Genomic DNA, 22,607 nt, shown 5'->3' with positions numbered 1-22,607 from the left:
TTTGTGGCTCATTTAATAGATTTCATTGAGATGCACTTTCATCGTGTGTATCCTGGTCGACGGGATGCTGGCTGGCTGCAGTTGAACCTTGTTACAACGAACTTCAGAAAAGATTGAAACTCTTCAAGACTTTCTAGCAGACACCATTGAGAACTTTGCGCGACTTTTTGTATTAAATTTCATTTATTACAATGACTATAAAAACACAAGATTCTTGTCGCACAAGTCTATAAACTAATCAAAACATGAGCCATTCAACAACGTAATATCGATTCTTTTTACCTGAAAAAGATGAAATAGAATTTATTAGAATAATCCTGAATAATAGATACTTCAGTAGACAGCGCTTGCCTCGGATCTAAACAGATCAGAAAACGTTTCCCTACAGATTCGGATCTAGGAAAATTGGAAGGCCAGGAGAAAAATAAGGCATTTCTTGGAATGGATAAAGCAGCCACGTCAAAGACCTCTATTGGAGTTTTGCCCTCGGTTTTCAATATTTTTTTAGAAGTACGTTCAAATGGTTGCAATTTCTTCTGAGAGGATGAGAGTGTCAAATTCACAGGTTTTAACGATCTATGTCTTGACGAAAAGGGCAACCTCTATCGGAAGAACCCCCAAGACCACACCCTGGATCCGCCCCTGATCGGGTCATCATCACATGAATTGGAGCAGATTATACTTCAAACACTTTTGCAGGCAATAATAATCTGAGGCAATCTGCTGTAGACTGGCACGCTCAGTCTAATAGTAAAGATAATCGTAGATGAACTGACCTATACGTATCAGCGTGATTCCACTAGGAAGTATGTGTTGTCCAGGAATCAACAGCTCTGCTTGATCGGTAACTTTCTGGTGATTTATGTAGAGACCGCCTTCTGATATAGTTCGATAAGCATCGACTGAAACAAATCCATTTCATGTTTAGTCAATCTTGCTCAAGTCATTGTATAAATTGTCACATTGCTTATAACCCCTGAAGTTCCCCCGAAGTCCACCATCAATTTATACACCATATAGCAAGGATTAAGTCCTATTTTAGAGGACTGTATTATGACCATTTAAATGTACAGAAATGCGACCAGGACCGCATAAAAAGGTGATTACAGTTATTCAAAGCTGGAACCGGTCTGAATAGAACACTAGATAATGTACAGCTTGTCACAATACAATAATACATAATGGTTTATAAGACTGAACACATATGACAGAAGGATTATCTGTAACATTTTTGAAACCTCATTTGTATATCCAATTCAATTTACTAAGTATAAGTCATCATTTGGACAAATTGTCAATGATTGTCCTAGCTATGATGAGATAAGTGAACTTCAGTTAAAGCCGTGTTTTGTAAGATTGAATCATCACCTACCCGGTCGCGAGAAACATTTCGCCTGCTCTACTAAATCCAGAACTGTTAAACCCTGTTCTAGTGTTATCGATACAATCGGTGAACTGTTAAAAATCTTTTTTAATTCATCTTTGCTCAAAGCGAACAGAGCTTCAGTCGATTGGTTATACAAAATATCGGTGCTCAATTCCGCCAATTTCAGTCCATTCTCTGAAAGATGAAGACTTATTTGATCAAATATACAATAAAATAATCCCGGCCTATTTAGGAGAAACAAGGTATCATTTTTTAAGCCTCAAATTTTAAATACATCATAGATTAACTGTAGCAGATAAAAATTTTACAACTTCAAAATCATCCAAACTAAACTGATTAAGCGGGTATTTTTAACTCTATCTAAAACTGTTGTATACCTCCGTGCACCAGCAGAGTGACCTGTTCAGCTAGTTTTCTCTGAGCCGCTCGAGATTCGGGATTTTTCTACGAAAAGGAAATTTTCATTTGTTGCGATCTGTTCGATAAAATCTCAAGCAACACTGAAACCACAAAAAAGGCGAGTTGCGAGGTTGAACTTACGCCCTGAGCCTTCATGAGGTCGTCGATTTCATTTTGAGGTAAAAACGTGAACAATTTCAAGTATTTCAGAACATCAGCGTCTGCTACGTTGATAAAATGCTTTAAGAAAAACAAAGTTTAAATGAAAATCACATTACTGAGGTAAACTGAACGATTTTGATTGTACAGTAGACTCTGCTCAAGTCAAATCTTTTGAAATAGTGTCACAATAATATTTAAACAAACTAGTTGATCAGATCTGACTCAAGCGGAGTCTACTGTATCTTGTAACTAAGCTATTTTGATTGTAGTATCTAGTCAGTTATTTAGGTAAAGAAATGATTTTGAATCTAGAGTTACTGGCTGCTCTCACCTGGTAGAAATTAAAAGGAGATGTTTTACGCGAGTCCAGCCAGATCGCGTTACCCGCTGATTTACCCAACTTCTCACCGCTCGATGTCGTCACTAAAGGAACCGTTAAACCTACAGTAAATAAACATGAAATGCATACAAAAATAAATGCATAAACAAGATTTTACAGGATTCTTTTGATCTTAGAATGAAAGGTCGGATGTACCATAAACTTGAGGTTGTTTCGACAGAGAAGTGATCAATTCATAACCGGCGATTGTATTTCCTAATTGATCGTGTCCTCCGATCTACAATGCATTCAATATCAGTTAAACGCAGAAGAGAAAAAATACTAGAATTATCATCATTGTATTGATGCCATTTATGGTGCAGTATTCAGTGTAAGACATTGCTCTGAGGCATTTAAAGCATTAGAAAATCTGGATGAGGAGAGTTGTGTAGGTTAACTAAATTCATCTAAGTAGGCTATAAGCCATTGAAATATATACCTGAATTGAACAGTTATAGTTGTTGTATAAATGCAGCCAATCATAAGCCTGGAATATTTGATATGAGAACTCTGTGTAACTCATGCCTTCTACGCTTTTTAACCGCGATTGAACACTGAAAATATATTGGATAAATATCATACAAAATCTGCTGGGCTTAGTTGAAGAGTCATGACTTAACCCTATCAGTGCTGACTTATCAATACCCGAAACAGTTGGGGATAATTTACAAAACATTCCATTCTTGATTGTTGTAGACATACAGTAAGCGTTAAGTGCGAACATCGTAAAATGGTCTCAATTGTGACTGGATTAGATTTAGCTTTAGAACTGAAGGTGGTTTTTAAACTGGTCTTAAATCTAAATAACCGTACCACTGATTTTAATGGAGCGTTGAAATACCTACCTTTCTTTTCGCAACATCGTCGACATTCGAAATTGTCGCCCAATTTTAGACATGAATTCGATCAGATTTTGATCGCTGTACCATTTAGAATTATCTAAAATTCTGAAAAATAATGATAAAGTAAATAAAGCTAGATACAGTAAAAATCACTTACGGTAAGCATGTTCTACTGTTATCTTTGAGAACTGATATCTCGACTTACACATTCTTTGCTAAATCATCCTTATCTTGCCATAAAAACGATTCGTGATTAGTGAAAATATTTTCGATATTTTTTCGAATTCCTTTCATATTTTTCTTAAGCTGAGATTCATCGATCGATTCACGTTCTTTCTTGCGACCGCATGGATCCCCTATCAGTCCAGTAGCACCACCGATCTGTAATACATCATCAGTGAAATATACTAGTTTGAGGGGATTGTTCATTTATGAATAGGGATGGTAGGGTAAGGATTGATCTGATGGCATGATCTGAGGGTTGTAGCAGATATTTAGGGCAAAATGATTACGAAAAGGGCATTTTGGAAGTGGTGCTGTACCTTCTGATAGAAAAATAATACCATTTTTCACAATCTTTAGACACATTTCTATCTTTTATGGATGATGCCCCTTTTCATATTCGAGAGCAATGTGCCCTTTTCACATAGACTGCCAGGAAACGGAAAATTACCGGAAGAAATTTTGAGGATTTGAACTTACCAATGAAATGGTTCTGTGCCCAGCTCTCTGACAGTGAACTAATGTAATCAGAACCAGTAAATTACCGATATGTAAACTATCAGCGGTCGGGTCGAAACCGGCGTAAACACAACATGAAGAACTGCGTAGATGTTTCACTATATCCGGCGTGCTGGAAATTTAAATATTTCACCAATAATTACTTTATTTCTGTGGGGCAAAAAGCTATTTTGCCAATTAATAACTCATTCTGATTCATTACTGATGTTGCACTTAAGTGCTGGACTTCAGAAATTCAGACACCAAATAAAAAACATATCTATCAATCAAATAAATAACAGGATTATGCTACATACCGATTCTCAGGAAACACTGATTGTAGTATGCCTCTCTCGTATAAGGTTAATATATTACGGGAGCTGTAGCATCTTGCACAGTACAACAATTTACCTGCCACACTCGGGAACAGCCTGCAGTTACAGAGTACATAGAAAAATACTATATCAAATTCGAGGAAGCATCTTTCTAATTATCTCGGTAAACCAGTGGTTTGATAACCAAGTTTTTATCCTATCAAGTACCTAAACTTGGTTTCTTGTTCGTTAGAAAAAAATTATGCTTCCAACCGAATTAGGCATAGTCTGATATCAAACTTCTGAATTAGCCTTTGTGTATTTTCTCAAAAAAAAAGTTCTTTTTTGGGGCATTATGTTCAATTAAAGAATTTTTACCTCAGACTTAATTTTACCATGGGCGCCGCCATTTTGAACAAACCACATGACCGACTTCTGCGTTAGTTCCACTTTTTGCCGTAATTTTCGGCAGCACTAGACGGTCGATAGTCACTCAATTTTGTTGCCAGTCAGGCCATCTTCACACATCAAGGGATTCGAACCCACTACGCTAAAGCTGTTCCTCGAGTTCGTGAGCGATACCGGACCCCTGGCAAGGAGACCTGCTTAGTGCTTATCACTTACAGGTAGCCTCTTTGCTTATCCCAGAAAATTCTGTCCGGTTGGATTTGACCAGCAGTTTCCATAAATTCTAGTTATGCCTCAAGATCTTCTAGACTTAACACATCCGTGGTTGCTTTTCAAACAATTCTGGTCCAGCAGTTAAACTTGTAAATAAATCCTCTCAACAGAAACAACACAGAAAATTCCACTTGTTCAGGTATTTATTTTTTATACGTATTTTACAAATGTAACATTCAGAACCGTTGGATTATTTCTTGCCACTGGAACCGATCTTAGACTTGGCCGTACCTCGGACCTTCTTCCTTCGGTTCTTCAACTCCTTTCTCTGTTTGCTCGAACCCTTCGGTTTCTCAACCTCTATTCCGTGCTGTAATATTAATCACATAATTAATCAATTCAGAGTTATTTATTCACTGTATTCATGCAGGTTACACCAGGCCTGAAGCCTGGACCCTACAACCCCTTAGATATTTCCTACTTCGTCACAACAGTCTATTTCCGTTATAACGATGCCATCCACTGCTCACTTTTAAGCCAACATAATTTCTCAGAGAACGAATTTGCTAATTTTAACTCAATTAAATTCAATGGAAATACCATTCCTTCTTCATTCACATAATGCTGCTTAATTCGTTATAACGCTTTGTTTTTCATCGGTCCTAACTGCGGCGTTATAAAGGATATCTTTCGATCGTACTTCAGATGCGAATAGAACATCACCCACAACATTTTCAATTGAAAATGAACTAAAATAAACTTCTCTTAACCCTTTCACTGCACAGTGCTGGAGATAATTAGAAATTGTTTAAAAATTCCACTCCAGGGCCCGGTTTCATAGACTCAGTACCAAAGTTATCCCTAGGGGGTAAATCCTCAATCTGAGTGACAACCACCATAGTTACAATGAGAAACCATGGTTATAACTGACAAATTTCAAAATATTCCCAGGGACTATTTTCATTCCAAGTCTATGAAACCCAGCCCAGGAGTTTGTTTGTCTTTGTTGCTATTGTTAGTTGCTCAAATTTCTCACTAAAATACTGATAACAACCTATTTATTACTAATAACATCAATACACATCGATGCAATGTACTAGCGAAGCCAAACACCGATTTATACACCGTACTGCGGTGTACACACACACTGAAATATGAATCAAACTTACTCTCGCCAATCGGTATTTCGGTTCGAACTTCTTCGCTAAATCTAAACTTTCATAAATGAGAGCGAATCCAGTTGTTCGTCCGCCGCCGAATTTCGTCTTGAAGCCGAACGCGAAGACGACGTCGGGGGTGGTTTTATACATGCGAGCGAGTTTCTCACGGATCTCAGTTTTCGGTACGGTCGATCGTCCAGGATGTAACACATCAACCACCTATAAATATACATCAAATGTAACATTTATCTACTGAATTTACCGAAAATAAATCAATGATATAATCGGGATGGCCACTTTTTCCCCCGACTTATAGCTTTTTTTCTTGCAAAATTCCCAGACATTTCAATGAAAATTCCCCGACTTGTCAATGTCAGTGGCTAACTATGACTATGTCAAGCAATACTTTGCTGATTTTAAAAATACGATCTTGCATTCCATTGATAAGCTTTACATAGTTTGTCATCTGCGTTGTATTGAGCTGCTTATATTATAGCCCTATATCGGATATTTTTACATCATTGACATTGAATTGAATCTTTCAGCATCAATTCGACTTCATTTTACGATTTGAAATATGTAAATAATTTACCATCTGTTTCCTGGACAGCAGGCGGTTGGACATGTACTTTCTGGTGCGAAGAGTCGCTGTCGATTCAGCCTGAAACAAAACATCGTCGAATTAAAATCTTACGAATCAAATTATAGGAAGTGATGTCGAAGAAGGATGGGGACCACGTAACTTTACGGGTAATTTTACTCGAGTTAAAACCGGATTAAGAAACATGTGAACGTCTTAAAGTGACTATTATGAATTATTGTTTCTATTAAGAGATTTTCCACATGAAAAGAAAAGTCTAAATAGTGGATGAAAGGCGATATTTAAAGCCGGAAATATAGCTCACCATCTTGTAGGTATTCCAATATGGATGCTAAAAGGGTGAATGTCGGTTTTTCGACAGGGGATCAAATCTAACTCACTATTGACTTTATTCTAATTACATTCATACAACTTAGGAGTAGCGGACTTATGAAATTAAAACAATGCTCTACTTTGGTATGATTGTGACGCTTAGATTATTAATGGTAAAGCTTGAAAAAGTCTGAATAAATTCAATATATCGGGATTCGAACCAATTCGAATCTAATCTAGACAAAATCGGTGTTTGTTCCCAGATCCCAGTCCATATTCATAAATACAAATTCGTCAATTTATTGCTCAAATATAATTCGAAGATTGAATTTAAGCCGATTTTACTGGATTGAAACGACTGAAATGACTATAAACTTGTCGCTATTGTGACCATTATTGAGACACATCAGAAGAGTATGTTTTTGCTCAGATAGGAGGTTCGTTTCTTTTTATTTTATGTTGCTGATAATGATAAATCCAATTCAATTCAGTGAATTACGAGACGAATAAAGTAAAGAATTTCTCCCGAGTTTAATCCGGCGATGTCACATCCGACGAAATGAAAGGATTAACATCAATACTAGTGAAACATCAAGCGGCTTTTTTTTCTCAGCCGAGAAGTCTGAATCAACAGCCCTGACGCTGCCATCCATAATAATAATAAAATCAGGGTTAATTAAAAGTGCTAAATAAAACCATGTACAAAAGAAGACATCCCATTTAGTAGCCGTATGACTTTTGAATTTTTATGGAAGCACCCTTAGAAAGAATGATTTATGTCGTTCTTCACAAGGACATCAAACTTATGCCTATGGCCTTCTTTGCGATGGTAAATGATTGCCGTATATGATGAAATTCCCAGCTTCAATATTATGTTCATTGTTGTAATTACACCACGACTGAGCAACAACTGGTATAAATGTATTTGTAGAATGAGTGAACTTCCACCGAGGAAAAGATTGAAACAATCGGACATTAGCAGTTTCTTCTCTTCCACTTCGTCGAAGAACACTGACACAAGCAGCGATAAAACTAAACCATCTACAGCCACCAGCAGCAACACAGCCATCAGTGGAACTGTCACCAGCAGCAACACAGCCATCAGTCGAACTGTCAAGAGAGTTGAGAACCATTCTCATTTGGAAGTCAGAACGGAAAATGTCAAACATCAAACATTAGGTAAACCTTATCAAATTCTGAATTATTGTTGTGAATAGGTCTACTATTATTGTGTATTTTGGGAAAACCGGAGACATGAATTCAGAATTATTTCAGAAAACACTATGGATGACGATATGGATCCTAAAATGAGAGAAAAACTGGCGGCAGCCGCTGAAAACAGGTCATTATTCAATATTCCTACCCAGCCTTATTGTTTCAAAGACTACGTTTTATTTTCTGTTCATTTTGTAGTTTATAAGGCCTGCAAATATGTACAATGATATTTCATGAAAATAATATCTTGGCTTAAAATGTTTTCAGAGCGTTGACAAGGAAATCAAGTTCAGCTGTTGAAAGTACATCAAAAGGTATAACATCATTCATTATGGTTTATATGTCTCTAGTCATCATCATATAGTCATCTCTAGTCATCTCTGATAGTCATCATTATATAGACTAGTTTTCTTTCAATATTAGATCAAGCGCCCTCCTTACTGAAACAAGACTCGGCTGACTCGTACGGAGAATGCAGTCAAACATTGGACAATTCAGCTCCGTTATTCTCTGAGTAAGTTACAAATGTTTCTATTTCATTCTCTGGAAAGCGATTTTAAAAGTGAAAATTGTTTAATCAGTTCGGTTTACTGTAATTTTATGACGCAGTTCAGAAGAATTGACGGAATCTCAAGATTCATTTACATCAGCGAACGTTAATCTTGACGCTGGAGAAGATACAGGAAAGGTAAGTGTTTCAATCATCTTATGTTAATTCTGGAGCAGGTGCTCACTGGTGTTTTTTATTGACAAACATTTCTCCGATTGATTTCAGGGTTTTCCGCTACAAGAGATGAATTCGATACCGGATTGTAGTCTGCCATTACCTGCGCTGAAGTCTAATCCAAACCATACCGTACTCATTAATACTAATGTAACTTACAACTCTGTGATGTATTCAAACATAACACGAATCCGTATAAGAATTCATTAGAAATCTATGTATATTTTCTAGTATGATTCTCCGAGTAAGAATGTACCGTTTCCCTACCCGAGGGTTTACACCGACGTTTGGGATGCTAATCATGTCCGTATGCCGTGCTCTAAAGAGAATCTATACCCAGTCGAACTGGTGGTGAGTATATTGATTTATACAATTCTAGTTACTTCTCGGGATACAAGATCCTCCATTGGATTTTAGTTTATAATCTAGAAAACACTGGAAATGACTGAAATAGAAATGTTGAAGTATTCTGTTGGGATTGTTTCATTGCAATTTCTAGTATCTCAATGAAAAATCTAATACCCTTGGGATATCGGGATACTGCCAAAAAGGGCTGGTCAGTTTAATGGGGTCAGTCGTCTGCTGGTCACTGAATTGATGTTTGTTTTATTATAGCCCGGTCAGAAGGAGTTACAACAGCGCTGGGATGTCATCAGAAAGGCACTTACTGCTGAACATACCTCTTCATATGATATAGAGGTTTGTATTACAAATTTAACTCGCATTCAATGAATTGAATTAACTTTATGACGCTGGATTTATTGTATGAAGTTTACCTTGATCTCAATGGATGCATTTGAAGGTGGCCACTGAACTGGAGAACTCGGGAATCAGAAAAATCTAGAAAATCTCAGAAGATATTGACAGAATTTGACAAATTTAAAAAAAAACCTGGAAAACTGGAAATGTTGATATGCTATTGACCATATGAAATTTCTCTATTCATCTGCTGCTACTTTGAGTCCCGGTACATGTCCAGTTTGAATTGTGTCTGGTTGATGATTTAAAACTTTCTCATTGTTGATTTCAGGAATCAATTCTTAGTTACAACACGCGTTATGAAAATAAATGGAATTTTGCAGGGTTACATAGTTTCTTTAATGAGGTAGGTTAACAATGTTCGCTGATGTCAAGTTTGTTCCTTCCCGATTGTTACTACGAGTTACCTTGTAGTTGACAACTGTGGAACTGGCTCCTGATGTATGAGATATCTCGTAAATTAGCAGTGAACGTGTCAAGCTCATGTACATGAACTTCCTGGTGTTTTTTATTTTTGAACAGTTTGAGTAAGAATTGTTTTTCCTCTTTTTAGGTTCTGACGGATATTGAATCTAAAGAGATATTTGAAAACGTTCTTCCCGGTATGATGGCATTGACTTTAAAACTTCCCGAACTTTGTACACAGGTAAAAACATCTTTGAGTATCTGGAATGATGAATCTATTTAGGGGTAATTTATTTAGTATTGACACGGCATACATCGTGGTAATGAAGTGGGTATTGTTTATATTGTAGCAAAAATACACATGTTTCTTCGTGTAACTTTGATTGTAGGGAATTCCGTTATTACGAGCTGGTTCATCTCACAGTATAACGTTCAGTCAACAGCAGATCGCCTGTTTATTAGCGAACGCTTTCTTCTGTACATTCCCTCGTCGAAACAGTAAACAAAAACAATCAGAATATTCCAACTTTCCCGACATCAATTTCACCGGGTAATTATTTGAAAACTTGTTAAGGCCCGGTGCTTAATCAGGATCAATGGAACTGATTTGATTGAAGAGTCTCAAACTTAACTGAGAGAACTGTGGAACTGGATTTTGAATATTTTTGTAATTTTCATAAACCTGTTCAATTTCATCGGTCCCAGATGATCCAGACTGAGCAGGGTTATCTTTATTGTGAATGAATTTCAGTTGTTTTTGAAAACATAGGTTATACTTGTTTGTGCTTTTAGATTATTTCAAGCTGGCAGAAATGGACCTTCTACGAGAACCATCGAGAAATTGAAATGTATTTTTCACTATTTCAAAAGAGTTGTATCAAACAGTAAGTAGTAGTTTTTGTACTGGTCGCCATTCTATCTTATGCCACGTTTAAGGTTGAAATTTCTAACTATATTTTTAGTGCCGACTGGAAATGTTACATTTACGAGACGGATATTGAAGAATTCTCCTCAGTGGAACAGCAGCACAGCTAAACTACACAGATTATACGTATCGGCTAGTGGTACTATAGAAGACGATGGTCATGGATTATTACAGGTCAGTTATAACGTATCCTGCACCTCTCAGACAATCTGCTGCCTGTACCCTGCACCCTCTCAGACAATCTGCTGTCTGTATCCTGCACCCCTCAGACAATCTGCTGTCTGTACCCTGCACCCCTCAGACAATCTGCTGTCTGTATCCTGCACCCCTCAGACAATCTGCTGTTTGTACCCTGCACCCCTCAGACAATCTGCTGTCTGTGCCCTGCACCCCTCAGACAATCTGCTCTCTGTGCCCTGCACCCCTCAGACAATCTGCTGTCTGTATCCTGCACCCCTCAGACAATCTGCTCTCTGTGCCCTGCACCCCTCAGACAATCTGCTCTCTGTATCCTGCACCCCTCAGACAATCTGCTGTCTGTACCCTGCACTTCTCAGACAATCTTCTGTCTGATTCCTGCACCCATCAGACAATCTGCTGGGCCTATACTAGTCAAATGAGGAAGTGTTTTGTTTCTAATTTAAACAGGCAGATTTTGCGAACAGGTTTATAGGAGGAGGTGTGCTACGACAGGGATTAGTGCAAGAGGAAATCAGATTTATGATCTGTCCTGAGATGATTGTTTCGCGATTATTCACCGAAGCGTTACTAGCCAATGAAGTACTTCTCATGACAGGTGAGTTTCTAGATGAATTTTAGATGAGTTTCTAGATGTTCTAGGTTCTAGGTTCTAGTTCTAGGTTAGTTCTAGGCAAGTTCTAGCTAATCACAATAATGATGAGTTCTCGTAGGGATTACCCATTGATTACAGTGATTTTCTGAAACTGATTACAGGTTGTGAGAGATTCAGTAATTATAAAGGATATTCAGATTCATTTATCTGGGATGGTAATTACGTAGACTCCACCCCGAGGTGAGAACAAAAAGAGCGTTTGTATTTTCGAGAAACCATTGCATCTTTAAACTGTACGGATTGAAGATCTTGGTTTTTGATGTCGTTATTGCAGAGACAGTTGGAAGAGAAGATGTACCGATGTTTTGGCGATCGATGCTTTAGTTGTTCGACAGTTCAGTCAGCAGTTCCGTCCTAGCTATGTTAATAGAGAACTTACCAAGGTAGCAACATCGATTCTGATTCCAAAACGTATTTTTACAGTAAAAAGCGCTTGTGTCTGATCTAGCAGAACCATTGAATGACTGGGGCAGTCGTAGCGACGATGGGTCTTTATCGCATGAATAGAATGTTGAAGAATTCCAAATATTTAGTCTGACGAGGCTCGTGATAGTTTGAGGCGGTCTGGATTCTGTGGCAAGCGCAGTTTCTCTGTACATAATGCTCAGGACCCAGTTCCAGTTTTGGGTTAAGATTTGACTCAGAGTTAACTCATTGAAAATGAACTAAGTTCAACTCTAACACACAACTGTGGAACTGGATCCTGAGTTCAGATTCAACTCTAACACACAACTGTGGAACTGGATCCTGAGTTCAGATTCAACTCTAACTCACAACTGTGGAACTGGATCCTGAGTTCAGAGTTAACTCCAACACACAACTGTGGAACTGGATCCTGAGTTCAGAGTTAACTCTAACTCACAACTGTGGAACTGGATCCTGAGTTCACAGTTAATTCTAACTCACAACTGTGGAACTGGATCCTGAGTTCAGAGTTAACTCTAACACACAACTGTGGAACTGGACCCTGAGTTCACAGTTAACTCTAACTCACAACTGTGGAACTGGATCCTGTTTCTCAGCATTGATTGCAGGATGTTTTGTATGTATTATTTATGTTTCTATTATTATAGGCGTTTTCTGGATTTGTGAATTCAGGAGTTGCTGCTAAACATCTCTCAGCTATAGCCACTGGAAACTGGGGTTGCGGGGCGTTCGGAGGAGATAAACGATTGAAAGGTTTCGGATCTGTTTATTTAATCGTAGAATATGTTTGGAAGATTCGTATAAAAATTAACACAAAAAAACTATTTGACATTTGTTGTTTTGTAGGTTTAATTCAGTTAATGGCGGCAGCAGAAGCTAAAAGAGATGTTGCGTATTTCACATTCGCCGATTCTCAATTTTCTACTCAACTTTACGAAATGCATAAGTTCGCAGTAGAGCATGATCTCACTGTAGGTCAGTACGGGAATAAATCTTATCCAATTATGTTATATGGCGTGGATCTGGATGATCAGTTTTGCTAATGAAATCTCTCTGATGTCGTCAGAATTTTAATTTTGTAATGTTTCGGGGTGAAGGCCTGATCATGTATGGACGATCAAAACCTTGAAGGATATTGATACAGTATAGAATGAGTTGAGAGTGCGGGGCCCGGGCTGCAGAACGATACGTGCAAAATTATTATTTATGAAAAAAGAATGATTTAAGATAATCTTTTTTTTCCTTTCTCGATATTTGTAGGTGATTTATGGGCGCAGATTCAGCAATATAATCAGAATGTTTGTTCAAAACTGAAAGGCCGCGAAAAACCTGTGAAGAATCTATACGAGTATATATACGACGGAGTTTTAGGCTTAGATTCAGAGGAATCGGAGGAGAATTCGAATCAGGGCAGCGAGGATTGGAGGGAAAATACTCCGTGACCGACAGACGGATCAATAGATAGGACTCATTAAAAAAACTGTGCTAATAATAGATTAGAGAACTACTCATTCATAATGTGCAGAATTCTTATTACAGTCGACTCCTCTTTACTCGGTTAAATCAGAGAATTTGATTCATTGAGGAACGCCTTTAATTATCATGATTCTCAATTCGGATAAGGTGTCGCGCTATTATTGTCAATGTGCATTCAATGTACTTAATTTCTATCATTTTGAAAAGAAAAGAATTATCCAATCGATAGAATAGAAACTGTTCTTATTTTGTAATGAAAATACAACATAAATCTCATCAGTAGTAATATAACAGATTGTATTAATGTAATATATTATATTAATTTATGTTGTGTACGATTGAATCGTGTAAATATATGTATTTTAATTAGTTATTCAATTATGATTTTATTTTTTGTGGAACTGGTTCAAATTGATCGGTTGATTCGAGTTGAAGTCAAGGACCCAAGATTCAAGGAATATGTTTGAAAAATATTTTTTCCGGAAAAAATGGTGGGCGTTCGTTTGTCCCTTGTCACATTGAATGCCCAGATGACGCGCTATCCAACGGAACTATATAGAGGAGACATTTAAGAATCGCGGTGACTGTAACTGGAGTCAGAGTGGGCCGTGTTTCTCTTGAGACGGTGCCATTAATTATACAAATCGTTATATTTAATGTTTCCTCATTTGGTGATGAAAGTAGCGCACGAACTATCATTAATTACCATCTAATCTCATCCGCACCGGAACCGGAATTCTGAATCTGATAGCGATTATATCTACCTTCTGCAGTGATGTCTGTTATTGGTTTTCGGTTTCAGCTTTCATCTTGCTGCTCATTTCCCCAGGAACCAACAGTCAATACTTATCGTTTTACAAGTAATAAAAGGCCAGTCTAAGCTCGGTTCTATAACCAACCTAACAACAGTCGAAACCAATTTTTTTTTATCTCAGGCACTACTTAAAAAGACTAATCTAAGCACATTTTAGTTGGTTCTATAACCAGTATGACAACTTAAGACCAGTCAAAGCTCATTTTGGTTCTACAGCTAACCTTCAACTACTACGTCTTATGATTCAATACTTCCTTTCGACTTGAGTCACGAATGTACAATTGCACTCAAAACTACTTCAAAACTTCGGTTAGCGAATCTTGATATAGGGAACCGGGGATTTTTCTCCACGGAGAGCAAGCGACCAACTACATATTGTAAAATACTCAATCGTATTCGCGGGTAAAGTTTGACATTCCGTGCACCTTTACAACACGATGAGCGCATCCGTAACGAACAATCAAAGAATAGAATCCACCCAATAAGCATTCATTGAATTAGACTTATTCAAAAGGACAGAGACGCTCAGACAGGACACATTTGATATTCTAATTACGAACACAGGAAAAGTGTGAATCCATCATCATCAAAAAACAGACAGACATTCGATGAGATATTCTATTGCATACCGCGCGCGATAGTTGGAAAGTGCCATCGGCCATACTTAGCATGGCTTGTCACAGACTAACTAAAAATCAGGAAGTCTCAGTCGTTTTAATGGAATTTTAATGCGCGAATCTATTCCGACTTTAACACACGCGTAGCTCGGTGAAAATATTCTCGGAGAATCAACTGAAACATTTCTAACACGATTATACCAGCCGTCTTTCGTCTTGAAAAGACAAGTCACGCAAATTCGCCCAACCGCAATGGATCATTCCATTTTAGCCTTCTTACGTAATTAGCTATTTTATAGAAATATCTTCGACGAATCCTAATCCACAGCGAACTATCCTCGACCCATCCCGGACTATAACTAATGTAGTGTCAAGTGTGGACGATAAGTTTTTGATATTGTGCTGAAAAATGTTTGACGTCATTTTTCAATTAAACATGTCTCGGGTGAAGTTCTGAATACTGTTGCTTTATTTCGGACCTAGTTATTAGTTCGGACCACTTGTCGACTAGATACGAAAACCGAAGTTCGCCCATGTGTGATCGTCGACACCACAAGGAAGGAGCGCAACGATGGAATCCGAACACGATCTGACTTTATTCACAATATGTAACTTCATATATAGAATAATGTAATGTAATACAGAAAATCAACGATATGTGACGGGTTACTATTGACCTACTCAAAGTACGGGTTTAAACTCTATCGTGCTTAGAGTCACGATAATCTGAGGGGTGCAGGGTTACACATCACCGCGTCTTTTCCATTAGTGGACTTTGTATCATGATCCAACGAACGGATCTGTCATCTTATTACCGGATGAAGGCAGCTTTGTTTCATCCAACTTACATAGGGCGTACAATTTCACCCGGGCGAAAACAAAAGACAATCCTATGAAATAATATCTTGTTTAAAGAGAACAGATTTTTAGCTATGTGTGTGTCCTTTTACGTTTTCATAAAAGCGGGCGAATGATTTGGTGTCGAGTTTTGCGATCAGGATTTGCGGCTCAGGAAGAGCGTGGTTCGACAAATATACACGTCATAGAAATAACAGTAATGCCCGATCGTACAGTGAGTAACGTGTCTCCGTAAACGACTGGTTAAATTACACCGTGTTTGATGTGAGCTTTTCACTGCGCGTTGATCACGTCGTCCATTCTCTTTAGATCTTACATTGTCTTTCATCTTACCCGTGGCGATATGTTTTTTCTATTTCATCGCCTGAACAGTTAGCTCTTAGAAGTGAACCTCTATTCACCGACCTTCCCGTACCTTCTACGTACTGCGTGTACAGTTCAGACTGACGCCTCCACGCGTTACTTCAGTTCCACTGTTCTCGATCTGGCTCAAAAATTATGAAATTGACAAAATTCATAAAATTCTTAATATAGGGATTGACCCAATTCATTGGTAGATTCGTTGCGATTTTGTTGAGATTGGAAATAAACTGATTTTTGACCGTCGAACTTATCCGTGGAAACTGTGGAATCGGGCCCCGAAATTTATTGACTTCTGTAGTCGAAAATTAGAAAGTCTGCTTCGTGATTTAGTTAGATTTGGTGAAACTATTTATCTATCGAATGCATCGCATAATGTTATGGGTCTAATTTGAATTTACTGATGTCGTTGTTTACAGCCTTGATGCCGTGACCAAAACACGCACTGTAAGATTGTGCGCTCACAAATCAAATAGATAGAAGGAAATAATTACGAAGTGAACTTAATGTTCAAAGATTTCAGGGAGTCATTATCGACCTGTCTGTAAATTCATCAATGTATTTCGGGCACGCCTGTATCCCCGAGGATATTGTTATATAGTACAAACGAGGGGCTAATAAAAATAAAGTAACTTTCACAAGAAACAATCTAACCGTTTTATCGATATTCAAAGAGCATTCGTTCTCAACTTCGCTTGAGTGAACTATAAACGCACACGACATGTATGCGTATACTCGTGTTAAGTGTAGTTACGCTGCTAGTTTGATATTGTTTAGAGTCATTTTCAACTTTAAAGGGTGTAATTTTCACTGAAATATGATATTTAATTGCGTTGCAGTTGAAAGGTATAATGTTTCATTCTCGTGTCTCCGCACTTCAATCAGCCACTGTTTTAACACACACGCAAACGATTTACGATATCTTATCGGATTCTGATTTTAGTTATTTGCAGCGACGTGTTTTGTTTCAACGTGATGATGAAATTAATGATTTTGTAACGAGCTTAAAAAGTGATTTGATGTTCTGAAATATCTCTCTCACGAATTCATTGATTCATGAGCTACGGGATTATAATATAGGAAAATCATTTATATCCAATAGTGATTGTATCAATATAATGTATGTATTTACTGATGCGCTTAAAGTTCGACTCAACCTATTTTTGTTTCGATTAAAAGAATTCCACGCATAATAATTAAATATCTTAATCATAAGATAATTAAGTATATATGATAGTTTATTCTTAATCAAAGTGTGTACTACACTTGTATGACTGATAATCAAAATTACAAATCTTAACAAAATAATTTAGTCAAAATTACATCTTGAAAAAACAGAAATATTTAGTTGATAGGGTAGCTATATTTACTCGGTTTCGTCGCCTCGAACCCCCTAAGCACGAACTCCCTTGCTCGAACCAGAAACAAGGAGGGTAGCACAACTTTTAACAAAAGGGCGGACAAGCATTCACGTCAATCGGGAAAAATCATCTAGAAAATTCACTCCTCTTTGGTGCAATTTCCAGGCATTAAACTAAGTTTGGGGACACCTGGGTGGGATTTTTGTTAAGATTTATCTGCCACGACTCATAAATATATGCCCTCTTTTATTTTAAAGGTTGATGGGACGGTTTTGTGTGTGGGCGAAGCATTTGAAAAAAAATGTTCCCGGAAAGGGCAGAACAGCGTACTGCAGCGATTGACGAAGTTTGGTAGTTTATCTGGTCAGTGCAGGTGTGGTGACTGGTGACCAGACAGGTGTGGTGACTGGTGACCAGACAGGTGTGGTGACTGGTGACCAGACAGGTGTGGTGACTGGTGACCAGACAGGTGTGGTGACTGGTGACCAGACAGGTGTGGTGACTGGTGACCAGACAGGTGTGGTGACTGGTGACCAGACAGGTGTGGTGACTGGTGACCAGACAGGTGTGGTGACTGGTGACCAGACAGGTGTGGTGACTGGTCGTCAAAACATTACATTCATCCTCTCGAGTACCCAACTCTGCACGCACTGCTGGAGTCATCACAACTGAGGTCCATTCAGCATTCACCGCTTTGCAAAAAAAAATGAAAACAATATTCAGCGATTTCAGCAGATTTTATCAATGGTTTATTAACAAAATTATTGACAACAGCGTGTGACTGATCTTTACACAGTAATGTGTGATGTGGCTGAAAAAATATTCACTTTGATATCGAGAAAGTACGGTTAATACACACACTGACAAAAGCAGATGAAACAACTCCAAACCTCGGATATTTGGGGTATATAACTTTCAGACTTGTAGGAGAGTCACTTTGTACGTCATCAGGACCCAGTTTGACAGTGTTACAAATGAAAATTTGACTCGTTATATCGTTTCATGATTGAAAACGACGCAGTGAGTTATGTACGCAGATCCGCCTCAGAATACTGCGGAACAAGCTCCGGCTTATCCATATAACAACTTGTATTTTCACAATCGTAGATGCGGGAATTGCTCTCGCTGGGACATTCATTTTTTACAAACCAGAATTTAAACAGTTATAAAGGGTGTATTTTCTCATCATGAATAGTAGTTTCACTCATGCGTCTTTTGTATAAAGTTCAACAGTTGTCAGTTAGAATCTAACCGAAGTCAAATAATTTGAAAATGAACTAATTCTTACTCATTGTGATCTCTAACTCAAAACTGTTGAACTAGACACACGGGGAGAGGGTTAATCTTTCGAATCGTATTTCGTCACTAACACACGAAGTTTGTCTGAAAAGGACATTTTTGAAAATATCTTTATAGTTAACAAACAATATAGTATTTGTACATAGTAATATTTGAACAATTCTTGTTTACATACAATATACGGGCAAATCTATATTCTTCAAATTCTCAACAATTTCCGTTGTAATTACATAAAGCGTTTTCAATGATTTATACAAAAACAAACGAAGGTTATACACACTTTTCTCGAAAGCCTCACTACGTTTACGTCACAAAATCGGTTGGGTTAACAAAGGTTTAATAGCGGAACACGGGATCAAACCTTAGCGTTGGAACACCGAAAAACACCAGCGTCTCAATCGCTGTTTGGGGCTGTAAGAATGCGCGCGCGCTCAATTCCACTCGTGATCGAACATTCAAATCTCCGACTCAAGATGAACTTGAGAACGAATTTTCAGGTAAAACACAAAACACGAACATTCTCAATCCTCTCCGTAATAAATCGTCGTGAATATTTGGTGCTGATATATACAAACATTGGTTGGTAGACAACATTTATAGAACCTCCCAATATGGCTGCCTCCACGAATCGCCCTCAACGACGTCATCGATCGACTTGAACGTAGATACGTAACGAGACTGGTTATTCTGGAGGCAGCCATCTTGCCGAAACGGGTCTTTGATAAGCCTACCACATTTACATAAAACTTGAATCGTCATCGACATACTGAACGCGTTGGTATCTTTTAAACCGAGAACTATTGGTGCCAATAACGATCCGGTTGGCCGCCATTTCGCTGGAGGTAGATTTACGACTCTCATCCGAGTCGCCGACTTCTTTTTCGGAGCTACCGCACGGTCTTTGCACACAAAGAATAGCACAGAACGCTCGCTTGTATTTTTCCTAAAACGACAGTAGTAAAACATTTAGTCTAAACGCACGCTCGATCTATAGTTGTACTGGTATGGTTCTTCCGGTTTGACGCACGGACAACACAGACATTTCGTAAACAGAGCTCGAAAACCGCGCTTGTAGTTCTCCTACAACGAAAGGAAAAATATCATCTACAGATGCGTGAAATATGAATGGGTAGAAATAACGGGAATGTTTTATGTCATCGGAAAATATGATCGTAAATTGTAGAAGTGGATAGGTTCCTACTGTCATTATGGTACTTGCGTTTCCCTATTGCTATGTAGACAGCATTGATTAGATATACATATAATCAATTTTTCAACAGTTAACCATTGGATAGATACCATAACAGTTAACCGACAAACTTCAACCAAAAGGTTAGATAAGTCTTTTGATCGTTAACTTAATCTTTAAAAATGGCCCCCGAGTTGTAAATATCTTGCTTAAATTTCCGTCGTGCGCGTCAACGGAAGAAGTCTTACTTTCGCTCACTAATTAAACCATTAACATCAGTAACTAGCACTCCTTCAGTCATATATTTCATGTTGTGGTGGTTTGGCTCATGGACCTGTAAAACTAGAGTTCTGATTTTCACGTCCATATTTGATGCCTTTATTTAAAACCGTTACAATAACGTTGTTATATATTGATAAATACTATGGTTCTGCGAGCCACTACGTCATCAATATTGACGTATCAAAATAACATTACAAAAATTGTGAAATTCGGCGTTCATTTTGTACTGAAATATATATTTTAGACGAAACTCATCATGATTTATTTACTTCTAATTCCACTCGAGCTGACTGACGCAATGATAATAGCTTTATATTTCACTAATACGTACATGATTTCAATAATCTCTTGTAATCACGATTCTATCTATCTATACCTATTTGCGACAGTTCGGTATTAAATTAATGATGATAATTACATACATAAGGTTTAGGGGAATATTATTGAACACGAGTGGTGGTGTCGAATCCATACATAATACATGGGAACTCTTCATCGTGATATCTAATTAGTGATTTGATGGCCGTTCACCTTATAGATATGTAATTCTCTTCGTGCAACAGTATTTTATGATACTCATTTCATAATAATAACTCATATTCAATTTCACAGTACACTGAGCAGTCCGTATACGGTACTTCACCTTAGCCGGACAGTCCAACATCATATCAGTACCTATAAAACCATGTTTAGTTCCATAATTCATTCTCTCTCTCCCATTTTGGTGTCTCCTACATTCTCATTATTTCGTTCACAGTACTACCATCTGGACGTAGTCAAATGAAATGATAAATTGGGGCAATTCATTTTTCGATGTAACCTACTCGAACTGGAAGCGACCCCGCTATTACAACTTACAGAATGACCTAAGAATCACTTCATCATCTGAGTTTCGTATGAGATATTTCATTAAATATTCATTCGTAATCATTGATAGTCGAACGACTGTGGAAACCGATCTGAAGTCATTGAAAGATGAAAATAAGATTAAAGAAAGAAATCTTATAATTTCGTAATTAAGCGAAACGAAAATCCTAGAATGATATATTATTGGCAACCGATTTGAGATGCAAAGGATATCTCATAATTTCGTTCTAAATGAAAAGCAAATCATTTTTCATTGATCAGTCTCGAGGGACTGATGACCACGGTTTGAACTCTATCGAAGTCGATATATTAATGCGATTTAATTCACGGATTACATCTCAAATTAAAGATTATCATATATTGATTAATATTGCGCTGATTTTAAGGATTAATTCATCCCATATAACAGCGTAGTCGGATGAAACAGGTGCGCGCGTCGTATGGAACAGGTGCACGTGTATTTGATGTAGTTGTCTGCTTCTTGATTAGTTGATGAAGTAAAACTAATTAATTCTACCGTCATATGGCTACCGCAGACTACACAGTCTGGGGTGTACTTTGATCTAAGAACGTGATGTACGTAATGTAACGTCATCAGGAGTCTGTTTCCGAAATCAATGAAACAATTTTTTGAATATACGGTGCCCACGTTGGGTCTATAGACCACGTGCACATGACGTCACAGTGCACCGTTAAGCGCGAGTGGTATTTACTACTGATCGCATTCATCCTGCATATATTAATGTATTCATGCATAATTTGTTCATTTCTTCTGTGTTCTAAACAAATGTATTTCTTTTCTAAACAAAAGTATGCCCGTCGGCGGTCGGGTGTACTGACGACCCTAAAGTTCCGCATTTTTTAGTTCCACATTTTGTTTTTTCACATTCAAATAATTAAAAAAGTCCTAGTGACGACCCCGATAAGATACATTGATTCTCAAGTAAAGTCGCAGTTGACGTGACGTCATAGTTTGCCCGTAGGTGTTCGAGACAACAAAAATAAATAAAACACGTAAATTAATTGTCATTTACAAATTTCGGGAAAAATGTGTCATGTGCAAAAAACACACGTCGTCTAAATAATCTATATTCACCCAGTCCTGGAGAATGGGTCATGTTTGTTGTTACTATGTTTTTTTTTAAACACCCTCAACCCGCTAAGCGCCAGGCAGGGCATTATATGGGTTCGATGTTTCTTTTTCCCAATGGGGGAGAGACCAGAGGAGAACATTCGACCGAGAAACCCTGTCGCCACCGGGGTTGTTACTCTGTGGTTCA

The 22,607-nt window shown here is 37.8% G+C and overlaps 4 protein-coding genes across 6 annotated transcripts in view; 1 reads left to right on the top strand and 3 right to left on the bottom strand.

The window, feature by feature from the left end:
- Positions 1-193: 193 nt before the first annotated feature.
- On the bottom strand, positions 194-4,611 carry LOC141904054 (tyrosine--tRNA ligase, mitochondrial-like). The gene is made up of 13 exons (XM_074792503.1): positions 4,582-4,611; positions 4,207-4,320; positions 3,872-4,022; positions 3,375-3,550; positions 3,173-3,274; positions 2,767-2,881; positions 2,484-2,565; positions 2,280-2,389; positions 1,928-2,026; positions 1,765-1,831; positions 1,373-1,561; positions 777-902; positions 194-282 (listed from the first exon to the last, which is right to left on the bottom strand). Exons 1-13 carry the CDS (start codon positions 4,599-4,601, stop codon positions 239-241), a joined length of 1,395 nt encoding a protein of 464 aa, XP_074648604.1. The 5' UTR covers positions 4,602-4,611; the 3' UTR covers positions 194-238.
- A 398-nt stretch (positions 4,612-5,009) lies between these two features.
- On the bottom strand, positions 5,010-6,934 carry LOC141903600 (small ribosomal subunit protein eS24-like). The gene is made up of 4 exons (XM_074791789.1): positions 6,890-6,934; positions 6,577-6,645; positions 5,994-6,203; positions 5,010-5,194 (listed from the first exon to the last, which is right to left on the bottom strand). The coding sequence occupies exons 1-4, from the start codon at positions 6,890-6,892 to the stop codon at positions 5,075-5,077; spliced, it is 402 nt and encodes a 133-aa protein (XP_074647890.1). The 5' UTR covers positions 6,893-6,934; the 3' UTR covers positions 5,010-5,074.
- Positions 6,935-7,189: 255 nt separating this feature from the next.
- Positions 7,190-14,022, top strand: LOC141903603 (poly(ADP-ribose) glycohydrolase-like). 2 transcript variants are annotated; one of them, XM_074791793.1, is made up of 20 exons: positions 7,190-7,334; positions 7,829-8,076; positions 8,173-8,239; positions 8,380-8,426; positions 8,536-8,626; positions 8,722-8,800; positions 8,888-8,986; positions 9,068-9,187; positions 9,452-9,535; positions 9,867-9,941; positions 10,149-10,241; positions 10,390-10,550; positions 10,793-10,884; positions 10,963-11,099; positions 11,574-11,721; positions 11,880-11,958; positions 12,053-12,161; positions 12,852-12,957; positions 13,051-13,179; positions 13,465-14,022. In XM_074791793.1, the coding sequence occupies exons 2-20, from the start codon at positions 7,830-7,832 to the stop codon at positions 13,644-13,646; spliced, it is 2,145 nt and encodes a 714-aa protein (XP_074647894.1). In that variant the 5' UTR covers positions 7,190-7,334; position 7,829; the 3' UTR covers positions 13,647-14,022. The 2 variants fall into 2 exon arrangements, with proteins under 2 accessions (XP_074647894.1, XP_074647895.1); XM_074791794.1 differs by lacking the exon at positions 7,190-7,334 and adding an exon at positions 7,410-7,726.
- A 4,420-nt stretch (positions 14,023-18,442) lies between these two features.
- The window catches only part of LOC141903515 (neuromedin-K receptor-like), a 47,720-nt gene continuing 43,555 nt past the window's right edge, over positions 18,443-22,607 (bottom strand). Inside the window, exons 4-5 of one of the 2 annotated variants that reach the window (XM_074791639.1) lie at positions 19,990-20,069; positions 18,443-19,876 (exon numbers count right to left, since the gene is read on the bottom strand). In XM_074791639.1, the coding sequence (XP_074647740.1) occupies positions 19,726-19,876; positions 19,990-20,069 (231 nt within the window). In that variant the 3' untranslated portion in view covers positions 18,443-19,725. Of the gene's footprint in view, positions 19,933-19,989; positions 20,070-22,607 lie in introns of both variants that reach the window. The other variant, XM_074791640.1, reaches the window with a different exon arrangement.

This window comes from Tubulanus polymorphus, chromosome 4 (assembly GCF_964204645.1).
Source record: "Tubulanus polymorphus chromosome 4, tnTubPoly1.2, whole genome shotgun sequence".
In the NCBI taxonomy this organism is placed as follows: Eukaryota; Metazoa; Nemertea; class Palaeonemertea; order Tubulaniformes; family Tubulanidae; genus Tubulanus; species Tubulanus polymorphus.
Note: the sequence above shows the minus strand (reverse complement) of the source record. Positions and strands in the feature narration are given on the sequence as shown.

Coding starts and splice junctions, on each gene's coding strand:
- LOC141903603 (XM_074791793.1), top strand. CDS start 7,830: ATGAGTGAACTTCCACCGAGGAAAAGATTGAAACAATCGGACATTAGC. Junction 8,627..8,721: donor TCAGCTCCGTTATTCTCTGA/GTAAGTTACAAA, acceptor TTTATGACGCAG/TTCAGAAGAATTGACGGAAT. Junction 13,180..13,464: donor AGAGCATGATCTCACTGTAG/GTCAGTACGGGA, acceptor CGATATTTGTAG/GTGATTTATGGGCGCAGATT.
- LOC141903600 (XM_074791789.1), bottom strand. Junction 6,204..6,576: donor TGCTGTCCAGGAAACAGATG/GTAAATTATTTA, acceptor GTATATTTATAG/GTGGTTGATGTGTTACATCC. Junction 5,195..5,993: donor CGAAATACCGATTGGCGAGA/GTAAGTTTGATT, acceptor TTAATATTACAG/CACGGAATAGAGGTTGAGAA.
- LOC141904054 (XM_074792503.1), bottom strand. CDS start 4,601: ATGGTAAAATTAAGTCTGAG. Junction 1,562..1,764: donor CACTCTGCTGGTGCACGGAG/GTATACAACAGT, acceptor TTCATCTTTCAG/AGAATGGACTGAAATTGGCG. Junction 903..1,372: donor GAAATGTTTCTCGCGACCGG/GTAGGTGATGAT, acceptor GATTTGTTTCAG/TCGATGCTTATCGAACTATA.